Here is a 24,908-nt window from a genome sequence, read left to right as displayed (position 1 = left end):
GCTGGGTTCATAATCAATCTGTATAAGGTGACCATGTATGTCCCTGAACCGTAGGTCAGGATTGAGAGTAGGTATCTGCGCAACAACAAAGTGACGAATTGAAGTACTATTATAAAACTTTTTAGTGGAATGGTAAATACACCCATGAATCCTGGAATCTTTACTAATATGAAGATTGGAAAAACTTTGGCGGTTGTTGTAGAACAAACAGAAAAGCTCAAAACCCCAACGCCAAAACACGACACTGTAGCTGCCCGAAGCACTTTTCGGTAACAAAGTTACTTTCTTCAGGGACTGTTTTGGCGTTGGGGTTTTGAGCTATTCTGTTTGTTCTATAATTTTTACTAATTTGAGATTCAACATATTTATACAAACCTCCATTTGTATCTATATCTATAACTTTTATTAATACAATTTTTACGTATCCAATTGAAGATTTTTTAGTGAAGTTCTCTTTATTTTGATAAAATAAAGCCAATTGGACGGTTACAAAAATTACAAGTGGCCGAAGGTCCTGTAAAATAAGGTTTACGTTAATTTTTGTTACAATAAAATTTACGTAGAACCAATACTTTTCAAGATTATAGGGCTGAGAAAACTCGAGAATTGTCCCTGCATTAATATTCGCATCACATTTGAGCTAAAATAAAAGGCGCGAGTTTTTTACATGATCTCTCTGTAGCATGGACATGACAATCTTACTTTTCTAATGAAACAACTTTTTGTGTAATTCGGGGTAAATTACTAGGTTCAAACTTGATTCTCAGCAATTGGGTCGGACAATAATTAATTACAACTAACAACTGTAACATCAAATGGACTTAGTTCTATTTTTTTCAATAACTATACAGTAGGACTGCCATGTCCCGTATTACGTGGCTCATGTCTGGGTCAGTCGTGTCTTAAATCTAAGTTCAACGATGATGAAGCCGATCCCATTTCATAATTTACCGTTGAGATGATAGTTAATGAAAATGGAAATATGGAAGAAGGAGAAGGCAGCGTTAATCGCCATAAGGTCGTCAGTCCTAAGACTGGTTGAACATGCACCTCCACTCTTTTCTATCCTGAGCTAACCTTCGCATTTCCCTAAAACTAGAACGTCCCACATCCATAACTATTTGCGAACAGTAATCTAATCTAGTCTCCTGTTTCTGCCTCTAATATGTCTCTGACTAGTCCTTCATGGCTGAGAAGGACTCCTACCAACCTACATCGCCTATTTCTTACTGACTTCCATAGAGTCCTCTGTTTTTCTATTCTTTCTCTATCCACGGTATTCTCACCATCCGCCGGTTACACCACATTTCGAACACTTCTAAGCTTTTCTTCTTCGCCGCACTCACCGTCAATGTTTCGCATCCGTACAGCGCCGCGCTCTAAACATACACCTTTCACAATCTTTTTCCAATTTTTAAATTAATTGTTCGTGAGAATTGAAATAAATAAAATTATAATATAACAATTTACCCTTGGACTAGACCTATGGGGGTTGGCTTGAAAAAAAAAGAATGCGTTTACGTTCTGCCAGCAAGGTGATGTGGTTTTACGTAGATTTGTACAAGGCTTTTCTTATGCAGATTCATCTCACAAATAAATTTTGTAATAAACAATATTAATGTAAATCTGATAATTGACCTTCGACCACCTGTAATTTTAGTAGTCGTACAGTTAGTTTTATGGACTTTTGGTAAGTTATTTGTGAGGACAAAATAAAGAGAACTGCGCTGGAAAATTAAGGAGATTAAGCTGAAACTTAGTACACATATGAATTTCTGGCCCATAGGAAATTAAGAAAAAAAGTTTTACTATGTGACATATAAAATGAAAGGGCTTATTGTAAGGGTCTCAAATATATTGAAAAATGGAACCCTTGTAGGATCATTCGTGTGTCTGTTCATTTTTTCTTTTGTTTCGCTATTGGACTAGTGACATTAATAGTCAAAGTCATATATTTCGGAGAAAAAGCTGTTAATATATCTAATAGACACAATGAAGTATTAAAAAGTTAAATCATGCTTTTTAGGACTTCATTTACGGCTTGTAATTAAAATGCCGTATTTGTAATTAGCAAGACCCGTAATTGTTATTGCCACATCTTTTTACAAATGGGAGCATTATCAGGGATCGCGGATGTATGGCGTGATGAGTGGAGGCAAACTTCTATCTATCCCCAAGGCAAATTTCTTGCAGTTATGAGACAAAATACGAATGCAAATGCGTCAAAAATAAAACTATTCCATTATATTCATATTCAACTAAAGAAAACATTTCAGGCATTAGCCATCAAGTTTGTATTTACGTAGCTAGGTGGAAAATAATTTAAAGACATTGTTTCCTGGACTGTTTTGCATCTGCCTCATAATAAATATTTTTATGTTTTGTTTTTATCAAGAAAACTTGTTTACGAAGTAACACAAGAAAGAACCTTAACTTATTATATTATAAAACAGAAAGAATGTTTGTATCTCCCTTCCGTTTATTCATTCCGGGTGAATTTGTTTCTCCATTGTCCACAACAACAACATTCTTGTTCATAGTGTCAAGGTAAGCAACAGTTAAACCCCTACATCTTTGGAAAATACGAGATCACGCATCAACAGCTATAAAGTGGATATTTTATGCGAGACGTACATCTAATTATTAATTCATATTTTATTACAGGAAACGAGATAGACCGTTAAAATTGCGACTGGCAAAAATATTCGCAATTGGCGTCGAAGACATTTCGCTGTTTGCGATCGAGTCGTCGGTCGGTCATGATCATAATGGAACGAGCGGACGGGATAGGCGAGTAGAAACTACTTTTTCTTGCAGCATGACCACGAGCAATTTACCGCGATAGAGCAATTACGGGTGTGCGCTTCCACAAGACTTTAAAAGGAATAACAATGAGCTGAAAAAAATTACGCACATGTTCGTTAGTTACCTACATTTCTGCATTCACTCGTAACCGACGAAGAAGAAGAAGATACTATCGGTGGCAAAGGCAACAGATATTAATCAACGAAAATATTTTCTTTTTGCAAACATTAATGAATACTTTTATAATAAATTATACAATTTTATAACAATAAGGAAGTTTGTTTTACGTGCGTTTTTGATATTATTATAACTATAGGGTTGTTCGGAAAGTCATTTCGTTTATTTTTGTGGAAATGAAAGACAGTTTTCGTATAATAAACAAATACTTTATTAAATTATATATTGACCGTTCTGGTCCAACACCTTTTGCCATCTTTCTGGTAGTAGCATAATTCCACGCTCATAAAATTTTTGGTCTTTGCTGGCAAAAAACTGATCGAGGAGGTTTTTGACCTCCTCATTTGAGGTGAAGGTTTTACCGTCTAAAAAATTTTGGAGTGACCGGAACAAATAATAATCCGATGGTGCCAGGTCTGGAGAATATGGTGGGTGTAGCATTGTATCCCATTCAAGCTGTAAAAGCTTTTGGCGAGTGACCAAACTTGTGTGAGGTCTCGCGTTGTCTTGGTGAAACACTACACCTTTCCTGTTGATTAGTTCTGACCTTTTCTGTTGAAGTGCATCATTCAGTTTGTCCAGCTGATGACAGTAGACTTCCGAATTAATCGTTGTGTTATCCGGTAAAAGCTAAAAAAAAACGATTCCTTTAAAATCCCACCAAACAGACAGCATCACCTTTTTTTGGTGAATATCGGCTTTGGAAATGGTTTGAGCCGGTTCATCTTTTTTGCTCCATGACCTCTTGCGTTTGACGTTGTTGTATACAACCCATTTTTCGTCCCCAGTGATGATGCGCTTCAAAAACGGATCATTTTCGTGACGTTTGAGAAGCGAATCGCAGACGTCAATGCGGCGACACAGATTTCTCTCTGTGAGAACATGGGGAACCCATACATCGAGCTTCGAGGATAATCCCAGGCCTTTCAAGTGGTCATAAACTGTTGAATTTGATAAATTTAACCTCAATCCGATCTCACGTGTTGTTATTCGCCGGTTCACATCAACTAATGCCTTTATCGCGTCTTTATCAGCTTCAACCGGCCTTCCCGAACGTGGTGCATCTTCGACATCAAAATTGCCGGATCGAAATTTAGCGAACCAGTTCTGGCACTGGCGTACTGTCAACACACCTTCTCCATACACATCAGTCAATTTCTTTCTGGCTTGAACAGCATTTTTACCCTTTCTGTAGTAAAACAGTAAGATATGTCGAAAATGCTGCTTATCGCTCTCCATATTTAAAAGGGCACCAACCAAAAACTACTGCGTAGAATTAATTGGAATTTTTCACACACAAGCCTTGCTATATGAGCTCTCAAAGCATATAAAAATTATACGGCTTAAATGTGAAGTTGGGTGCAAAAGAATACAATTAAATCCTCTGTCGGGAAAAAACGAAATGACTTTCCGAACAACCCTATAGTAGATGTCTAGTCGTTATCCTTTGAATGGTGGCTGATTTTAGGTATCTGGGAAGTCAGATTAGTTAGAACGGAAGGAGTGAGTAGTAGGGATATAAAGCAGAGGATAGCGCAGGGTCGTGTCGCCTTCAATAAAAAGAAGTCACTTCTATACTCACAAACGGTTAATTAAGAAATTCGAAAAAGGTTGTTAAAGGTGTACGTTTGGAGCGCGGCGCTGTTAGGGTGCGAAACATGGAAAAGAAAAGGTTAGAAGCTTTCGAAATGTGATGTTACAGGCGAATTATGAGGATACCGTGGATAGAGAAGGTTAGAAATGAAGAGGTACTAGAAAGAATAGGAGAACAGAGGACTCTATGGAAGTCAATAAAAAATAGGTGAGATAGGTTGGTAGGACACCTTCTCAGTGAGGAAGGTCTAGTCAGAGACATATTAGAGGCAGAAACGGGAGATAGGAGGGATAGAGGTAGACCTAGATTAGATTACTGTTTGCAAATAGTTAAGGATGTGGGTTGTTCTAGTTCTGGGGAAATGCGAAGATTAGCTCAGGGTAGGAAAGAGTGGAGGTGCATGCCCAACTAGTCTTGGTTCATACATATTAAATGTTCTCCGCGATAAGTTGTGTAGTGTAGACTATGAGCCACAGCGTAAATTTTTATTGAAATGTTTCTAGAAGGTTGTTTAGAATAGGAACTCCGATGGATACTAGTACAAAAATAATTGCGTAATTCAGGAAAACTCAGAGGGAAAAGCTGACGTCTTATTAGGATCTCTTTTTTTGAGTTTTTTGCCGATGTATCGTATCTACGTTGAAAATGAATAGAAGTAAATTTGTTGGTACCTTATAAAATTTGCCATCCCAATATGCTTTTGTGATTTGAGAAAAACATTTTTCGCGGAACAAGAGTGAAAATTTGAAAAAAAAATTTGGTTATCGGAAATCGAAAAAACTCTTGGTGCTTCTGAAAATGTAAATAGAAAAACTTACTTATTAAAAAAATAAGTTTCATTTCTTCCAATAATAATAATGAAAAACAAATCTAAGTTGATTTGGGTTACTTTAATTTCAATTTTTTATCGTTAACATAACGATTCAATTGCTTTGGCTTTAAATATCGACTGAAATTTCTGAAATTAAGGTAAAAAACATCAAGATGCTTCGCCTTGAAATGAGTACAAAATAGTAAAATGGAAGTGGCACGTTTATGTCATTTTCTCTCTGTTATTTAGATTTTATGTTCCCAGGGATATTCACAATTTTAAGAGGGGATGAAGTCTCATTTGTCAAATACAACATACCTACCTTGATTTTTTTTGTAGCGTTAATTCAGGTATTAATCAACTTAAGGTTATCTGTAGTGGGTAAAATTACTTAAATAAATTAATTCGTCTATATAACATAATAAAAAAATCTACCCTTCTTCTGAGTTCTGTCGTAGTAGGGTGCGAATGGTGTAAAGAAAAAGTAAAAAGCTGTGGTTTGGAATGGGTATTTGCTATAACTGGACTGTTAAATTGAACATTGTTTGATATTAATGCTATAGATTTTATTTTTTTATAGAAGAATTTGTTCGTATTGTATCACTTAAACTGACCACCTTATTTATTAGAAGGATGCATTAGAAAACATTTCTTCAGGGGACAGGGGTAAATGAACTTTTTCCTAAAATCTGGAGAAGATGCTATTTGGAATAGAGCCAAGATTGAGACCCAGAAAGATCCATACTTATTTAGTTTAGATAAAGAGTCTAACCTGTTCACAATTATTCCTTGGAACTTGTTGCGAGTTAGAACCTTGGGCTTGAGTCCAGGCAGCCATTTGCTTTGGTGGTAAATCGGGTGCAACTGTACCCTTCGATTTTTTCATGTATTCGTGAAGAATGGGTATTTTTGAGTTTTTGTCGGCACTCGACAAAATTACTTCTCGTTCGATCTGAAAATAAAGGAAAAATCATAATTAACGTTGTTTTCACCACTGGAAAATACTAAATTATATGAAAAAATAAGTGATTATACAAGCGGCATTTTAGTTGTTTAATGATGATAATTTATTAACAAACTATAACTTCAATAATACGTAACAAAAATGAAGAAATTGTAGATTGATTGCAGAATATCAAATTGAGGTTCTTTTAAATTTGTATTTAACAAATTAAATTAAATTAATTAATCTGTAGGCATACGATAAAAATTTTGTCAATAAGAAAGGTTAGAAATAAGGATGTATTAGAGAAAGTAGAAGAATAGAGGGCGCTATAGAAGTCAACAAGAAATAGGAGAGATAGGATAGTAGGACACCTTCTGAGACATACACGGCTGGTTAAAGACATCATAGGTAATTAGAAACACACACAGGAATAAAGAAGGGTAGAGGATGGCAGGTTAGATTACTTTTTGTAAACAGTTAGGGTTGTGGGATGTTCTAGTTTTCATGAAATACAAATAGAAAGGAGTGTTAGTGCATTCAGAGTGACCACTTTATGATGATGATAATGATGAATCTAACTAATTTATGCAGACCGATGTGGGAAAAACCAAACAGGATGGTTTTGTATGGATTTTGAAGTTTATAAATAGTTCGATGTTATCATCTAGATAGAACCTATGCCCAAAAAGATGGTTCCCAATAAACATGAACTTTGCAGTAATCCGCTCGTAAATTTTTATAAAACTTCGGTTTATAGAAATCATATCAACGTGAAAAATTTGTCTCCCCTTTTATAAAATTAATGCAAAGCAAAGCTTCTATTATTAGAATACAAACTTTATCCAATAAGTTCTTGGTCACAACTTTGTCAAAAACGCTCATGGTGTGAGTTAGGATTTTAAATTTGAATATTGTGCTTCATTTCCAGCAACTAATACTAATCAGTGATGTCTCACAGATTTGCACAGTTCCAATGGGGCGAAGAGGAGTGTTGACTTTAGGAATTGTAGAAATGGGTGGGTGGTGGTGATTAGGGAGAGAAAGACGAGTCGAATTAGACGATGATAGTAGAATGTACAAAGACTCTCTCTATCAGCGGAAAATAACCGCTCCTTCATTTATCTAACCTACCCTAAACGATCCGAGGAAACGGCAGAAAAATTTGAATTTTTGGGCACATACATGATGAAAAAAATGTCCTCGCGAATGATAAATTACGATCTTATCACGACACCACGTCGGATAGTAAGCTGCTGCTACTCAGCAGCGTTTAATGAAGAATCATAGACAGCGTAGTGAACGCCATCTAGAGAGATTTAGGAATAATTATGGGCATATTAGTGTTTAACAGGGAGATTTNCCTTCTCAGGCATGAAGGTCTAGTCAGAGACATATTAGAGGCAGAAACAGGAGTTAGGAGGGGTAGAGGTAGACCTAGATTAGATTACTGTTCGCAAATAGTTAAGGATGTGGGTTGTTCTAGTTCTGGGGAAATGCGAAGATTAGCTCAGGGTAGGAAAGAGTGGAGGTGCATGCCCAACTAGTCTTGGTTCATACATATTAAATGTTCTCCGCGATAAGTTGTGTAGTGTAGACTATGAGCCACAGCGTAAATTTTTATTGAAATGTTTCTAGAAGGTTGTTTAGAATAGGAACTCCGATGGATACTAGTACAAAAATAATTGCGTAATTCAGGAAAACTCAGAGGGAAAAGCTGACGTCTTATTAGGATCTCTTTTTTTGAGTTTTTTGCCGATGTATCGTATCTACGTTGAAAATGAATAGAAGTAAATTTGTTGGTACCTTATAAAATTTGCCATCCCAATATGCTTTTGTGATTTGAGAAAAACATTTTTCGCGGAACAAGAGTGAAAATTTGAAAAAAAAATTTGGTTATCGGAAATCGAAAAAACTCTTGGTGCTTCTGAAAATGTAAATAGAAAAACTTACTTATTAAAAAAATAAGTTTCATTTCTTCCAATAATAATAATGAAAAACAAATCTAAGTTGATTTGGGTTACTTTAATTTCAATTTTTTATCGTTAACATAACGATTCAATTGCTTTGGCTTTAAATATCGACTGAAATTTCTGAAATTAAGGTAAAAAACATCAAGATGCTTCGCCTTGAAATGAGTACAAAATAGTAAAATGGAAGTGGCACGTTTATGTCATTTTCTCTCTGTTATTTAGATTTTATGTTCCCAGGGATATTCACAATTTTAAGAGGGGATGAAGTCTCATTTGTCAAATACAACATACCTACCTTGATTTTTTTTGTAGCGTTAATTCAGGTATTAATCAACTTAAGGTTATCTGTAGTGGGTAAAATTACTTAAATAAATTAATTCGTCTATATAACATAATAAAAAAATCTACCCTTCTTCTGAGTTCTGTCGTAGTAGGGTGCGAATGGTGTAAAGAAAAAGTAAAAAGCTGTGGTTTGGAATGGGTATTTGCTATAACTGGACTGTTAAATTGAACATTGTTTGATATTAATGCTATAGATTTTATTTTTTTATAGAAGAATTTGTTCGTATTGTATCACTTAAACTGACCACCTTATTTATTAGAAGGATGCATTAGAAAACATTTCTTCAGGGGACAGGGGTAAATGAACTTTTTCCTAAAATCTGGAGAAGATGCTATTTGGAATAGAGCCAAGATTGAGACCCAGAAAGATCCATACTTATTTAGTTTAGATAAAGAGTCTAACCTGTTCACAATTATTCCTTGGAACTTGTTGCGAGTTAGAACCTTGGGCTTGAGTCCAGGCAGCCATTTGCTTTGGTGGTAAATCGGGTGCAACTGTACCCTTCGATTTTTTCATGTATTCGTGAAGAATGGGTATTTTTGAGTTTTTGTCGGCACTCGACAAAATTACTTCTCGTTCGATCTGAAAATAAAGGAAAAATCATAATTAACGTTGTTTTCACCACTGGAAAATACTAAATTATATGAAAAAATAAGTGATTATACAAGCGGCATTTTAGTTGTTTAATGATGATAATTTATTAACAAACTATAACTTCAATAATACGTAACAAAAATGAAGAAATTGTAGATTGATTGCAGAATATCAAATTGAGGTTCTTTTAAATTTGTATTTAACAAATTAAATTAAATTAATTAATCTGTAGGCATACGATAAAAATTTTGTCAATAAGAAAGGTTAGAAATAAGGATGTATTAGAGAAAGTAGAAGAATAGAGGGCGCTATAGAAGTCAACAAGAAATAGGAGAGATAGGATAGTAGGACACCTTCTGAGACATACACGGCTGGTTAAAGACATCATAGGTAATTAGAAACACACACAGGAATAAAGAAGGGTAGAGGATGGCAGGTTAGATTACTTTTTGTAAACAGTTAGGGTTGTGGGATGTTCTAGTTTTCATGAAATACAAATAGAAAGGAGTGTTAGTGCATTCAGAGTGACCACTTTATGATGATGATAATGATGAATCTAACTAATTTATGCAGACCGATGTGGGAAAAACCAAACAGGATGGTTTTGTATGGATTTTGAAGTTTATAAATAGTTCGATGTTATCATCTAGATAGAACCTATGCCCAAAAAGATGGTTCCCAATAAACATGAACTTTGCAGTAATCCGCTCGTAAATTTTTATAAAACTTCGGTTTATAGAAATCATATCAACGTGAAAAATTTGTCTCCCCTTTTATAAAATTAATGCAAAGCAAAGCTTCTATTATTAGAATACAAACTTTATCCAATAAGTTCTTGGTCACAACTTTGTCAAAAACGCTCATGGTGTGAGTTAGGATTTTAAATTTGAATATTGTGCTTCATTTCCAGCAACTAATACTAATCAGTGATGTCTCACAGATTTGCACAGTTCCAATGGGGCGAAGAGGAGTGTTGACTTTAGGAATTGTAGAAATGGGTGGGTGGTGGTGATTAGGGAGAGAAAGACGAGTCGAATTAGACGATGATAGTAGAATGTACAAAGACTCTCTCTATCAGCGGAAAATAACCGCTCCTTCATTTATCTAACCTACCCTAAACGATCCGAGGAAACGGCAGAAAAATTTGAATTTTTGGGCACATACATGATGAAAAAAATGTCCTCGCGAATGATAAATTACGATCTTATCACGACACCACGTCGGATAGTAAGCTGCTGCTACTCAGCAGCGTTTAATGAAGAATCATAGACAGCGTAGTGAACGCCATCTAGAGAGATTTAGGAATAATTATGGGCATATTAGTGTTTAACAGGGAGATTTTTAGTTTTTTTTTTAGGCCCATAATCCTGATAGGACCTACAATTAAGTGACAATTCTCTGTAGATGGCGTTTATCACGTTGTCTGTAGGCTATTTATAAACTCAATTATTGTATAAGATTAACGTTTATGAAATATTTTTTTAAAACCTGAATAATGAAGATTGTCAAGTATAAAGCTTCAAAGGTCATTACTTGTTATTATTTAAAGGTATGTGTTTCATATTAGTCTGTTCGTATGAAACTATTACATAAGAACAGTGCGTGTGGTTGCTCTTGTTGCTTGCATAACTCATTTGTTGTTTGATCAGTTAGGTCAGTTACTCTGCTTTTTAATCTCGTTTATGAATAATTACCGCCACAAAAAGAGGATTTGAATGGCAAGGTATTAAGCAGATGAAAAGACGTGAAGTTATGAATTTTAAAATAGTTATTATAGATATCAACGGGAAGACGGCAAGAACATTAAAAAAAAAAAAGAAACTATGATTTCAAATTCTTGTTTTAATGGTATGCAGAAGTAGCAAAAGGGTTAATTAGACATGTTAATCGTTACAGTAACCGTTTATTACATTCAACACATTGTCAATGAGGAAATTGTGTACGATGGGTAGGCACTTTAATGGGTATTTTGATGGAAAACAACTTTGCTATTATCATTCAGTGATACTGCCATCAACCTTTGGCATTAATTTGCTGATAACGGCTCTTTACCATGTACTTATTACTAAATAATTGCACTAGAAGGATCAATAAATTCAAGATACTCATGCTCACAATCAGTATAATAATAATTAGGTAAGTATCTATAACTGTAAACATTTCAATTCCAGTGAATCTATTTCTTTGGCAAGCAAACTTGTTGAGGATTCTTAAGCAACAAAAAACATTCATTGGGATTATCTTATATTCAATTAATTAATGATAATCTCGTTTTTGTTAGTTATGTTCAAATATTAAAATTTGTACGTATGAAGTTAGCGAAATACTTATGAATAAAGATGAAGATAAGCAGTTGATTTGCTTTAGTAAAATAACGGGATAAACTTGAGTCAATAGTTCTACATAGCTTCGCTTTTGCTTGGGAAATAATCTAATTTTATACTTGGCGTTTCCATTGCCTAATGGATGGAGCTCAAATTTGCAACTGTAGAGGTATCAATATTTTTAGGAACCTAGTCTTAAAAAAACGGTAAGCCTATTTTAAACTTAGCCCATCATCGGTTAGATAAAGTTGACGACCTAAGGTTTAGTATGATAATTTGTATTAGTTTAGGTCACAGACAACTGATTCGGTTTTGTAGCCGCTAAGCCTTTCAAGGTATTACGATTACGCTTAATACATGAGATGGGGGGTATTGTCAGTATGAAATTCATTATATCCATGACAAAATATTTCTAAAATATTCTGTATTATGCCTGGCAAGGGAGGATCGATAATATGGGGACCTTGAGGAAATTGTTTGTAGTATTCTGTTATATAAATTGTAAAACATTAAGATTATTTTATTATTTTGTTAATTCACGATATTATCCACTGTTTTCAATGGAAGGCAGTGACCCTTCATATCCACGGGATCCTGGGCTGCAACTAGGGTTGCCACCTCTTCAGGCTTTACATAAAGTATTTCTCGACCAAATGGTTCAAAAAAAAGTACTCAGCATAAAAATAAAGTATTTTATTTTTTGTTTTTAAAAACATATTTTTTGTTACATCTAGCAGCCAGTAACAAATTGCTGTCGCTCTTAAATATATTAATAGCCTCTAAACATAGCAAACAATAATTTAAGTAAACTAAAAGTCCATTTTTAATTAGTTTTAATGAAGCTTTAGGTATTCCTGTCGCCTCGCCACTTTGTGTTCATAACAGGAAATACTCTTTCTGTAAATGCTGAAGTGGCCGGAACGGACAGCAAAAGTGACACTACTTTGAACAGATTTGGGGGATCAGGTTGTTCCGTAAATATGGCTTGCCATTTTTCTGTGCAATATTATCGATGTAAAAATACTCCGAATTTCGAATAATCGTTTACAAAATTACGATGTTTACTTAAGGCCTTAAATAAAGTATTTTTGCGTACTTTATGTGTCTTGTAAATTATAACGTACGCACAGTCGAAATAGAGTACAATACTTTATAATAAAGTACGGGTGGCAACCCTAGCTGCAACCCGAGAAGCCCGTAGTTATATAAATCCGGCTCTGATATCTAGTTTTTATACGGTGACCAATTCGCCAAGTTTTACGAGGGAAGATGGCGAATTAGGCAACTTACATACTCCAACTTGACCCTTATGCTAATATAAGATAACATTTTTCGTAAATTACTTATGTACTAAGTCTTATGCGTTAAGCATACTTAATAAAAAGACATAGGTATCATCGGCACTTGCAGCATCAATATAATATCCACTACATCAATGCACCTGTCCACATATGCTAATGAGCGTTGGGATATTGTGGCTAATTTTGTTTCGCAATCTGTCAGATTAGTTTTGTGAATCGACAGATACAAGATTGCATATGTAGCATTTCATTAAATTGAAGCTGACAGAATGTATAAATGAATAAGGATATTTCGGGTTCTTCTACCTTCCCGCAGATGGTCCGATTCTCTGGTCATTTTTGCCTTTGGCTTGATTTTATTATTTTCACCCAGACAAGTTTCCAAATATTGAAAAATTATGTTAAATATTGTTTAATATATATATAAGTACAGGGTAATCTCAAAAATAAAAAGTAAAAGTTAAAATTTTCAGAAATACACGGAAACGTTTCTATTTAATAACTGATACAGCATTTAAAAGCATGAACATTCCTCTATTTTTATACATAATCTCCATTTCACTCGATGCATTTTTGTAGGCACTGTTGCAGTCTCTGTATGCCCAAATGCCCATGTCATATCAATTCATAGCCATGACGTTTAGAAGCGTTGAAGCGCTTGTTTGACCACGTTAGCATCACTCAAATGTATTCCAGTCAAATATTCTTTAACACAGAATCAAGCTGTAGTCACTAGGTTCTAAGTACGGAGTACAGAGTGGATGAGTAATGATGTAATACAATATGAATGCATTTGCGGCTCGACTCTCGCGCTTGTGAAGACACATCAGATTTTGAACTAGCTTTACTGATGATGTGGAACTGAGTGTTTGGTGAAAGAAGACCAGATTCGTGTGAATTTTCCCCTATCATATAGTTACAATAGTGTAAAATTTAAATAATTTATAATAAACAAATTTGGATTTAGATCAAAAGGTCTTTCATTTTTCAAAAAAGGTGTAAAAAATTAATTTGCGATGTCCGTTTTAATGTTATGATTATTTCTCATTATACTTCTCATTTATTGAACATTGTTTCTTACTTTTCAAGATTTCTTAACTCTCACTAGTGTCGTTTCTTGTGGCAACACTAGTTTTTTTCATTTTGAAATTATAGACGCCATATTTCATATTTTTAGAGAACTTGTTGAAAATGTAGGTAGTAATGTCTTGCATTTTACATACATATTAGCAATACCCATTTTCCTATGGGAACGCTGGACTTGATGATAGGCCCAATTGTGGGTCAGTAGTGGGAAGCCAAGCGTAAGTTTGTTAATACTGGTCCAAAGTTTGAGCAATCTTCAAATGTCAAAACTAGATTTATTCATGTTTCGTCAATTTTGGTTCAATACTGAACAGTCAAGTATGACCTTGTCAAAACTGGGTCAAAGTTCGATGAAGCTTCGACTGTCAAGGTTAGGTATAAAAAGTCAAACTATATCCAATACTGGGCAACGAAGTACTGACCAAGATAGAAACGACACAGTTGACCGATTTTGGATTTATTTGTTCACCATGACTTGCACAACATTAGCTACCCAATTTCGAGTTAATATTACTCACCAATTCTTGGCCCCATCTTGGGTAAGAATTGCTCACCAAGTCTTGATTCGGTACTGGCTGTCCAGTCGTGGACTAAGCTTGTCAACCAGGCTTGAATCAAAGTGACAAACCAGGCATATTGTCAATTTTTTGTCAATCTCAGACCAGAATTAAACAATCTTGGGCCAAGGTTGGAACAAGGTTGGTCCTGTTGTGACCTCCCACATGATTTACTCTGGTGTAGCAGCAGTCAAGGAGTACCAGGGTTAGCATTGTTAATAAGCAGTTGTAATCCATTTTTTAATAATTTTTAAATACAAATAACATCATCCTGTACTTTCGAAATATAAATATCCACATAAACATAGATATAGGTAAGTACATAATGTATGCGTATAAGTTATCTTGGCAGTTTGGTATCAGGTGCCTGGCCGCAGCTGGCGTTACAGATCGATCAGTTTTTTGTCGTTTCGTTGGATGAAACAGGCGAATAAAAGACGACTTCCTCCTCTATATATTAATTAATTGCATCTAATAAATATTTCATCGCTCTCATAATAGCGACCGTGCCCTGTTTCGTAGCCTTGAGCTACAAGAGAGCGCAATTTGCAATTTTTTGCCGGCTAGAATCGTCCGGCGACTAATGGCGTTTCCGGGAAAACTGATGAAGATTGCTTTTGAATAGGATCCGAATAGCAATTTGTCAGCTTGGTAGAAAAGAAGCATTGTATTTATGTATTATATGTACATTTTAATGACGAATGCTTCTAATCGAAAATGATAAATCGACGCGGTGTTTAAAAATATGTGTTGGTTGAATATCCATTTATCTTATCCATTTCCATAACAAGCCCTTTTTAATGATGCTCACACATCACATCACACAAAAAATGTAAAACATTTAGCGCAGATTCCCTTTATAGTAGGCAACTCCCTACATCCAATTCCTTTCAACTCAATCTAGTACCGCCTGTGGTCGAAATTCAGCCGATTGTCTCATATCATTTTGTTTGCTACTCGTATATTCCATCGATCAGGTACGATCGTTCATAAGCTATATGTATTTACATACATATGCATATTGCACATTATGAAGACATCGGATCTATAGATAGGTAAACCATAAACAGTAACGACTAAAGCTTTTATAGTTTGAAGTGTTGAAATCAATGGCCCAGTTTTGTCAATGTGCAACTTAAAGTCACAGTATAACGATATTTTATTCAGTCGAACTGATGTAAAATATCGGCTTTTTTGCAGGCGGTCATAAAACAACTTTATGTGCGCTAAACGGCTATGTACGAAGACGGTTCAGTAGCTTTTAATAAAGAGTATAGATACAGAAAATATTTGTAGTGTGGCTTCACAATGACATTCTGTTATACTTTATTTACTTCTGTAGCGATGTGACCTTCAGTTTGACCGGCGCAAAGTAAAAAAGAACAGCACTAGGCGAGAAAAGAAAGGAGACAACTCTCGGCCAAACTCTTAACCGGTGAGGGGCGTATAATCCGTACAGTACCTACTGCACGGAAAAATTGACCATTTTATCCACTACAATTGCATTGCTCAAATGTGTTGTTATTGGTACCATTTACTACTGAAAATATCAACGAGATGTTTATTTATATTTGAAGACATATTAAAGGTTTTAACGTTTGTTTTCGACTCGCACTACTATTCATGATTGAACAAAACTTTTGGCAGATACTGTATGAAAAAGTATGTTTAACGAACAAGAGTGGAAAGTATAATGAGCTTTTTTCTCCCTACCTACGATTTTGTCAGCGCGCATCCAAGACATTGGAAGGGGCACATCGCTACAGAAAGTAAATAAGGTATACAATTTAACCCTTGCCTAGCGGGGGACCGTAGACGAAGTGAAGAAGTGTGGACAGGAGGGGGGGTACTTTATAGACTATCGATATACTATTCCAAGTTCAAGGTTCATCAGATTGTGAACTACCTCTACCATTCATTTGATACCACTGACCACCATAAATCCAACAGTCGCAAAATGCTCTCGCACATGTTAGTAAACGTAGAATTCCGAGATCTTTAATTTGATATTGTAGTACACATATGTATACCTGCCATCATTCGCAAACACTACTTTGAAATTAATAAGGTATATTAGATGATTCTAATGGTAACTATCCTTTAGCGAGTACTTTGTATAAAAAATTTTTTTCGAGTTGAACAGTTAGTTAGAACTAATGTTCAAGAAGAACCATTTTTTGAGAAGTGCATGAATATTATAAAACAAAAATAGGTATCTTCTTCAAACAAGTAATAAAAAGTAACAAAAAACAAATTTGGTTTGCTCCTTTTTGATATATACCTTTCTAAGGTCATGCTAAACATATGAAATACTACTGTTAGTAGGAAATATCACTAGATGGCGATATAGGTACTACTTATGTAGGGTATAAGATTTATTACGACTATGAAGCCACAATCGACATTTCACTCTCAATTATGAGTCTTATTCAGGCCTATGATATACATAAGATTCTAATAGTTACAGTCTCGGTTGAATTAGTGTCACTTACTAGGTTTCTTAGTTAATGACATGAAGCTCAAACGTTGTGGTTTGTGACATAAGTACGAAATAGTGAAGAGACAATTATACAGCAATGTAGATAAAATAATTAATATAATAATAGACAGGCAATTGAAAATACTATTTTAAGGGCGAAACCCTGTACTTATAAGTAAATTAATAAATATCCTATTACAAATAATTAATGAGCTAACTGACCATTTGTTAAAAATCATAACTAGAATTGTTCAAAGAAGGATGGAAGAACTATTAGGGGAAGATGAATTTGGGTTTAGAAGAAATAGAGGAACGCAGGACTCCATTTTAGCTTTACGGGTAACAATAGTAAAAATAGAGAAAACAATATAGAAAGGAAAGAGCGTGTACCTAGGATTTGTAGATTTAGAAAAAACTTTTGACAATGTTAAATGGGACAAGATGTTAAATGTACTTAAAAATGTAGAGATGAGTTACAGAGATACGAGAGTGATACTTAGTTTTTATAAAGAGCAATAGGCACTTATAGAGCTGGGACTGCAGAGTAGAGAAGTAAATATTAGGAAGGGAGTCAGAGAGGGATGCACACTGTTACCGCTACTTTTTGATCTATACATCGAAGACATGATCAACATCACTAAAGACAGTACAACTGTAGGGATAAATATACAGGGGCAAAAAATTAGTATGCTTAAATTTACAGATGATATAGCAGTATTAGTATGTAGCAAGAAGAAGAAGGCAAAAACGGGAGTTTGAAGGGGTAGAGGTAGACCTAGAATAGATTACTGTTCCCAAATAGTTAAGGATGTGGGATGTTCTAGTTTTAGGGAAATGTGAAGATTAGCTCAGGATAGGAAGGAGTGTGTGTCCAACCAGTCTTAGGACTGACGACCTTATGATGATGATGGTGATATAAACAATTAAAAATTTAAAAACCACACGATTAACACAATGATTTCCATAAATTGACAATTAGGATTACAATAACGTCGTCCTTTAAAAAAAATGTTGCAGATAAACTGATAGAGTAATGTCAATCTAATTGAATATTTGAATTTATTGGGTGTAATTATTTATTTCTGTTGACAGTTTAGTTTACAGTTTGTACAAATTAAGCTGATCTAAAATAGTCACTGATGGTTACGTCCAATTTCCATCATTTAATTCGTCTGGTGTCAACTGTATAATTCAAAAAGTAATTATAAAAAGAGAATTTCTACGTTTCAAGCTTCTTCGATTATATTTGTGACGCTGACAATCTTTCAAGCTGAGTCATTACACCGACACACTTAAACAATAGGAATTTACTTCGGTCAATAAATGGAAAGCAATTAAACTATAAATAGATACGATAGAAGTTTATTGATCCTTTGACGAATAATACACGGAATCTAAAACTGAGTTAAAGGATTATTTCTATGGTATAAACCTTCAAAACAATGATTTTAGTGTTAAATTTTTTCGAATTAAACTAATTCCTTGTTTTTTTTGATGTGAGATTTCATCATGTTAAGTCGTTAACCTTGTTTTAATTGTAAGAAAAAAGAATTTCACGTTTTCACACGGGTATGAAGAGTCATAATAAAAGCACCTAATGGTTTACATCTCCATCTGCTACATTCATCCTTGTGTAATAAAAATTTATTAGTCACAATCGGTAGAAGACATAGTAGAGATTATTGATTCCATTAAAGGTGTTAAAATTCATTTTTGTAGCCTTCATCATCATCATCATCATGAAATCTTTTCTTTGAAGATTGCTTGGACATGTACCTCTGTTTCTTCCTATTTTGATCCAATCTTCGCATTTTCCAAAAACTTATTTGTGAACAATACTCTAGTCCAGCGGTTCTCAATTCTTTTTTCTACGAAACGCTTATTGACCCAGCCTTTTTCAACGGAACCTTGAATTCGAATGTCTAGAACGGCATCCAGTCTTAGTTCTGAATTTGTGTTTAGTGTAGGCGTAAATTAGAAACCTCGTTTGATACAAGGGTGCGTTTTAAGTTAGCGGAATGGGTAGGTAGTTCATTAGTGAGAGTATTTAATCGAGACATTACGAATTAAGCAACTTATTATTAGTATAAATAAGGTTTATCGTAATTAGGTCAGTAGTCTTTGAACTATCGTCGACGAAACAGGTCAATCGGGAACAAATTGTGAAATATGAAGAAAATCGTGTACTCGATTTTCTGTATCGCGCTGTTCTAAAGTTCCTTTCTAAGTAAGGAAAATCAGTTCAAACCATACTGGAAGAGATGTTATCCGTTTACGGGAACAGTTGCCCAGGTAAAACCATGGTTTAAAAGTGGCATACCTTCTTTAAGCATGACAGGGACGATCGAGGTGACCACTCAGAAATTCATTCAAAAAGTTTAAAAATTAATACTGGAAGATGACCGAGTTAAGAAGAAACAGCTTGCGGAAATGGTAAGAGTATCAGATATAACCATTTTTAAAAATTTTCACGATTATCTTGACAAGGCTAAAGTCAGCGCAAGATGGGTGCCAAGAATGGTCACTCCGCCTCAAAAATAACAGCGTGTGGGGTGTTCTCGCGCGTTTTTGGATCTCTGTAGTGAAGACGAAGTATTGTTTCGCATTGTTACTGGGGACGAAACTTGGGTTCGTCATTATGAACTTTAATTTGAACAGGACTCTATGTAGTGGCACAAAAATGTCTTTTGGGACTTAGAAGGAATCCCTTTGATCGATTATAAAGATAAAGGTGTCTCCATAACCGGAGAACACTATGCTTCAATCTTAGATCGGTTAAAGGAAGCGGTCAAAGAAAAAAGAAGAGGAAAATTGACTAAAGGTATCCCCTTTCTGCACAACGCGCCTGTTCACAGGAGCCGTGTTACGAAGACTGCCCTGCAGAAGATGGACTTCGAAATTTTGGTCCAGACCTAGTTCCCAGCGATTATTTCCTGAAAAAGTCTTCGTGGGAAGAAATATTCAAGCGACGAAGAAGTGAAAGATGCAGTTTCGGTGTATTTTTCAAAGACAAAACATTTTATCGAAGGTATACGTAAATTAATTGAAAGATTAGAAAAATGTACCAGGTGGACAAGCTTAAATCCGCTGTCTGCCATAGACGGCGTCAGTAAGCATATCAAGCTGATATGTACACGCCATATTGTTTTTTTTTATGAGTACGACATCTGTCAGCAATTATCAGTTCACATAATCATCAATTTTATACAAATACATACTTTTTCTTTTCTGTAAACATGTCTAGTTTTGTGCAAAAAAAAAGCATTTGTGGGAAGCTCCATTTTTCTGCTTCAATTTGAAGAAGCGTCAAGGAGCGTGAAAATCGGCCCAGGAAATTTGAGGACCACTAATTGAAGGCTCTTTTGGACGAGGACGATACCCAATGGCAGAAAATTCTTGCCGAGCAATTAGGTGTTTCTCAACAAGCCATTTTCATGCGTCTATATGCTGTGGGTAACGTTCAAAGGATCCGCATGAATTGAACGATCGGCAGATGGAGCGACGCCAAAACACATGCGAAATATTACTTGCCAGACACAAAAGAAAGATGTTTTTGCATCGGATTGTGACGATGGCGATGAAAAGTGGATATATTTTGAAAATCCTAAACGAAGAAAATCGTAGATTGATCCCGGCCAACCATCAAAATCATTCCCAAGGCCAAATCGCTTCGGACGGAAAACGATGCTGTGAGCAACTGATCAAATTTCATCGTGCTCTGTGTGAAAAAAGGCTCGAATATGAGCAAATACATGAAAAGCTGATTTTCCTCCATGACAATGCTCCGTCCCACACGTCAAGAAAAGTCCAAAACTAATTAGAGACGCTTAACTGGGGGGGTGCTACCCCACCCCGCTTATTCACCAGACTTGGCCCCTTCCGACTATCACTTGTTTGCCTCCATGGGCCACTCGCTCGCTGAGCAGCACTTCGATTCATACGACGACGTCCAAAAATTGCTTGATGAGTGGTTTGCCTCAAAAGAAGAAATTTTTTTTTGGCGTGGAATCCACAAATTACTCGAAAGAATGAAGAAGTACATCGAAAGCACTGGACAGTATTTTGAATAAATTTGATTTTACTTTTTATAAAAAAAAGTGTTTTTCTTAAAAAAAAACAGCGGATTTAAGCTTGTATACCTGGTATAAGGGTAGCAGGTGAATATATTAAAAAGGAAAAATAAGTTCGTATTTTTATTTCCACTTCTTAAACCACATTCCGAGAACTTAAAAACGCCTTTTCGTATATCTGCAAGTCGATAGAAACTGATACAAAACCATGATAACCTTCTGAAAAACTGCAGGCTATTCTTTTTTAAGTTCGATCCAAAAATCATTCAAATTTAAATCGGTTGAGTCGAATCTGGGTTAAGGAGACGATGAATTCTTAATATCGATCAAATTTTCATACTCCGACGCAGTTAACATTAATGGTTTGAGAACGGATTCCGTACTCAGCAGTTCTTCTGCAACTCCGAACAATATTCTTCCAAAGAGGTTTAATAAATATTCATTTATGGTTTTATTGACAACTGAGGTCACTTATAACAATTTTTTGTGACAAATCTACTTAGAAGAGGAAAACATTCTTAACTTTTCGTTCAACACCTCCAATATCCAAATTTCTTTTTATTGTTAGGGAAGATGTTTTGTCTCTCAGTGTAAACGTGGTATGCTGATTATTTTAAGTTGTATCGGTTGAATAAATCAATTTCATTATACATTTCTTGTCATTCAACAGTTCGAAAAAACTAATGGACGTAAAAATTAATTTCCAAAACTTTTCCTCTCGAAAGTCATCTCACTTTCGTATGTAGGAGTAATTGGTGTTGACTTTTTAAAAAGCCTTGACTGCAATACATTTGTTGCTGATGATATTCTCTAATAACAACTACATTTAATCATTAGAATAAATATCTTAATAAATTAATCAATGAACAATTACATCCAATTTATTGTATTTTAACGTAAGACAGAATGTCCTAGCATTTCATCTGACATCTGGGTATATTTCTTTCACCTCTTTGCCACCACAAAATGAATCGTTAGTTAAACTTTTCTCAAAATTTTATACATATATTTTTATTAGGATAAAAACGCTCTAACTTAAGGAATCACTGTGACTTCTACGAAACCCTGGGGTTCCACTTGAACACCTTATAGAGACCGCTGGCCTTCTCTAGTCTATGTCTACCTCTACCCCTATTTCACAACGCTGTCTATTTTATATTAATGTGAAAATTCATTTTCAATTTTCCATCCATTACAAACTACCTCAGGTTAATGAGGGAAAATTTTTGTTACTGTTATCTCACCCCCGCCGGGAATCACTGGCGCATAAAGCCAAANAGACCGCTGGCCTTCTCTAGTCTATGTCTACCTCTACCCCTATTTCACAACGCTGTCTATTTTATATTAATGTGAAAATTCATTTTCAATTTTCCATCCATTACAAACTACCTCAGGTTAATGAGGGAAAAGTTTTGTTGCTGGTGTCACACCCTCGCCGGGAATTGATCCCGGGATCTTTGGCTTTACGCACCAATGCTCTAACCATTAAGCTACGAGAGATGACAACAGCAACTACGACAAATTAATAATTAAAAATGTCATAGTGTTTCATATATTTAATGTATATAATTACATTAGTAAAAAATCGACGGATCTGCAACCTTGTAGGCACGGTTTGTCGTGGTTGCTGCAGCTCTCTCGTAGCTTCGTGGTCACAGCATTGGTGCGTAAAGCCAAAGGTCCCCAGTTCGATTCCCGGCGGGGGTGTGTGACAACAACAACGAAAATTTTCCCTTATTAACCTGAGGCAGTTTGTAGTGGACGGAAAATTGAAAATAAATTTTCACATTAATATTGCATTTTAACCACTATTAATAATTAAAAATGTCTTGCTGTCTATTTTCTTACTGTTTTTAATACATCCCCATTTCTAACCTAATTTACGGTATTTTTGGCAACCTCCTATAAGCCACATCTCATTCGTTTCTTAACCTTCCCATTTCCACAGCATTCACCGTCCATGCTTCACACCCATATAAAGAAGTAATCCAATCATGCACTGTTAATAATTGTATCAAAATTAACCGATCTCGAGTACAAAGATGAATATCATCATCCATGTACGTCACTTTCATCATTTTAAAATAAGATGCTTATACTTGGTATGTTTATGCAATTGCAAGTGATTACGTCTAGAGTACCGTTACTAGTCACCCATTCAAAGTAATTTTCTGAGATGTTTAATAGCAATTAATTGCCGTAACGCAGTAAAACAAACACACAATGAAATGTTATACGGATGGCTGATTTGCAAAATTAAGTGGACCAATTAGTATCGGGCAATTCAAATTAACTTTTAAGAAACCAAGAGTGTAAACGACCTCACGGTGGATTACGTAATCGACTAATCTTTGGTTTAATCTTAATTTATAATTGCAGTTAAAACCAAGGTAATGCAGTGAGTTAAAGTAAAATTAATGACATTTTGTAAAGACTCAAAGAAATAAATGAGTACAAATATGTAATATATTATGGTACATCTGTCTAACAAAAGGTCGCGAAAGACTGTAGCCAAAAATTAATTTTTAGCGTAAATTTTGTATACAGATATTGGACTGTTTATTTGTAGCCTTAATGGTAAAAATATTTTAGAAAATGTTGAACAAAGACTATATTACTGTATGGAAGTAAATGACTGTCAATTTAAACATTTAATCAGTTGTTAGAGAAACTTTTTTTAATTAATTCTGCCTACGTTTCCAACTGAGTTTTTAGATTAATTACAGCACAGAATTAAAGAATACCATGAAGAGTGAAGAGTATTGAAATATCTTAAAAATTATCTTTCATTCAACCCTCCGTGTTAGAGCTGTCACCCCCTTTAGAAGAATGACCTAACCATGAGTCTATAACCAAAACGTCTGAAGGCAAAATAGACCTGTTTATGGAATTTTACAAAAACAAATTCAGGTAGACAAATTTTCCAAGCGGAATGTTTTAAATGCGACACTCTGTATATATTTATTCATATACAGGATGTTTTTGAAGTAAGCAAGTTTTCGACGGTGTCTAAAAGAGTACACCAGCGTAATTAAGAGACAAAAAAATGAAACCGGTCCTGAGCGTGAACTGACAACGTGGGTCTGAACGTATGTACCGAGTTGAAAAAAAGACTCAGAAGCTATAACAATGGAGAACGTAAACAATATCGTTTGTCGATCAGCTAAGGTAAACATTAACAAAACTACTACTGTAAGCAACGTTCAGATACCTATCACGGTATAAATGCATCAATAACAACTTTGTTCATTGCTGATAGTATGCAGCACTATTTAAATTACACAAGAACATGTGAGTACGCAAAAGAATCAATGTAAAAATATGTAATTAAAAGTAAAGATAATAAAAAAATATATTTTTCTTATAAAGAAAAATTTCCACGCCAACCTTGAGGTATTGCCAGGGTACGTTACCTTTTTTACACAGTACACACACATAGATCCGTACCTTCAAAATTTTTCGAAATTTGAATCCATTTTCAGTTCTAGAAAAGAGGCATTGAGACGTCTACCAAAATTATTTCTGAATCGGGCAGAAAAGTTCGGCAGTGTCACCGATACAGACTGCAAATGATAACGATGCAGCAACTGCTATTAGCCAAAAAAATACAAAACAAATACAACGCTGCTACTGCTCGTTACTAGCTGATTGAATACGGCGTTGCGTTGTCCCTTTTCTCTTTAGGGTTTGAATTAGATTTATCTGCACTTTTAACTACGTTTTTGTTAAAAACGATGAACGTTTCGGACCTCTGAACATTTTGCTATTTATTTCAGAAACACCTTATAGAAAGGCGCGATTGTGTGTGTATGTCAATGAGAATATGCGTAACAAATTTACTAAAAATCACA

The 24,908-nt window shown here is 35.0% G+C and overlaps 1 protein-coding gene across 2 annotated transcripts in view; it reads right to left on the bottom strand.

Annotated features, from left to right (window-relative positions):
- Positions 1 to 24,908, bottom strand: part of LOC108739195 (homeobox protein 13-like) — a 293,972-nt gene that overhangs the window by 26,924 nt on the left and 242,140 nt on the right. For both annotated transcript variants that reach the window (XM_025973658.1, XM_018472978.2), the window contains one exon: positions 9,049 to 9,228. In XM_025973658.1, coding sequence (XP_025829443.1) covers positions 9,049 to 9,228 — 180 coding nt within the window. The remainder of the gene's footprint in view (positions 1 to 9,048; positions 9,229 to 24,908) is intronic.

Source organism: Agrilus planipennis, unplaced genomic scaffold (assembly GCF_000699045.2).
Source record: "Agrilus planipennis isolate EAB-ADULT unplaced genomic scaffold, Apla_2.0 scaffold58, whole genome shotgun sequence".
Lineage (NCBI taxonomy): Eukaryota > Metazoa > Arthropoda > Insecta > Coleoptera > Buprestidae > Agrilus > Agrilus planipennis.
Note: the sequence above shows the minus strand (reverse complement) of the source record. Positions and strands in the feature narration are given on the sequence as shown.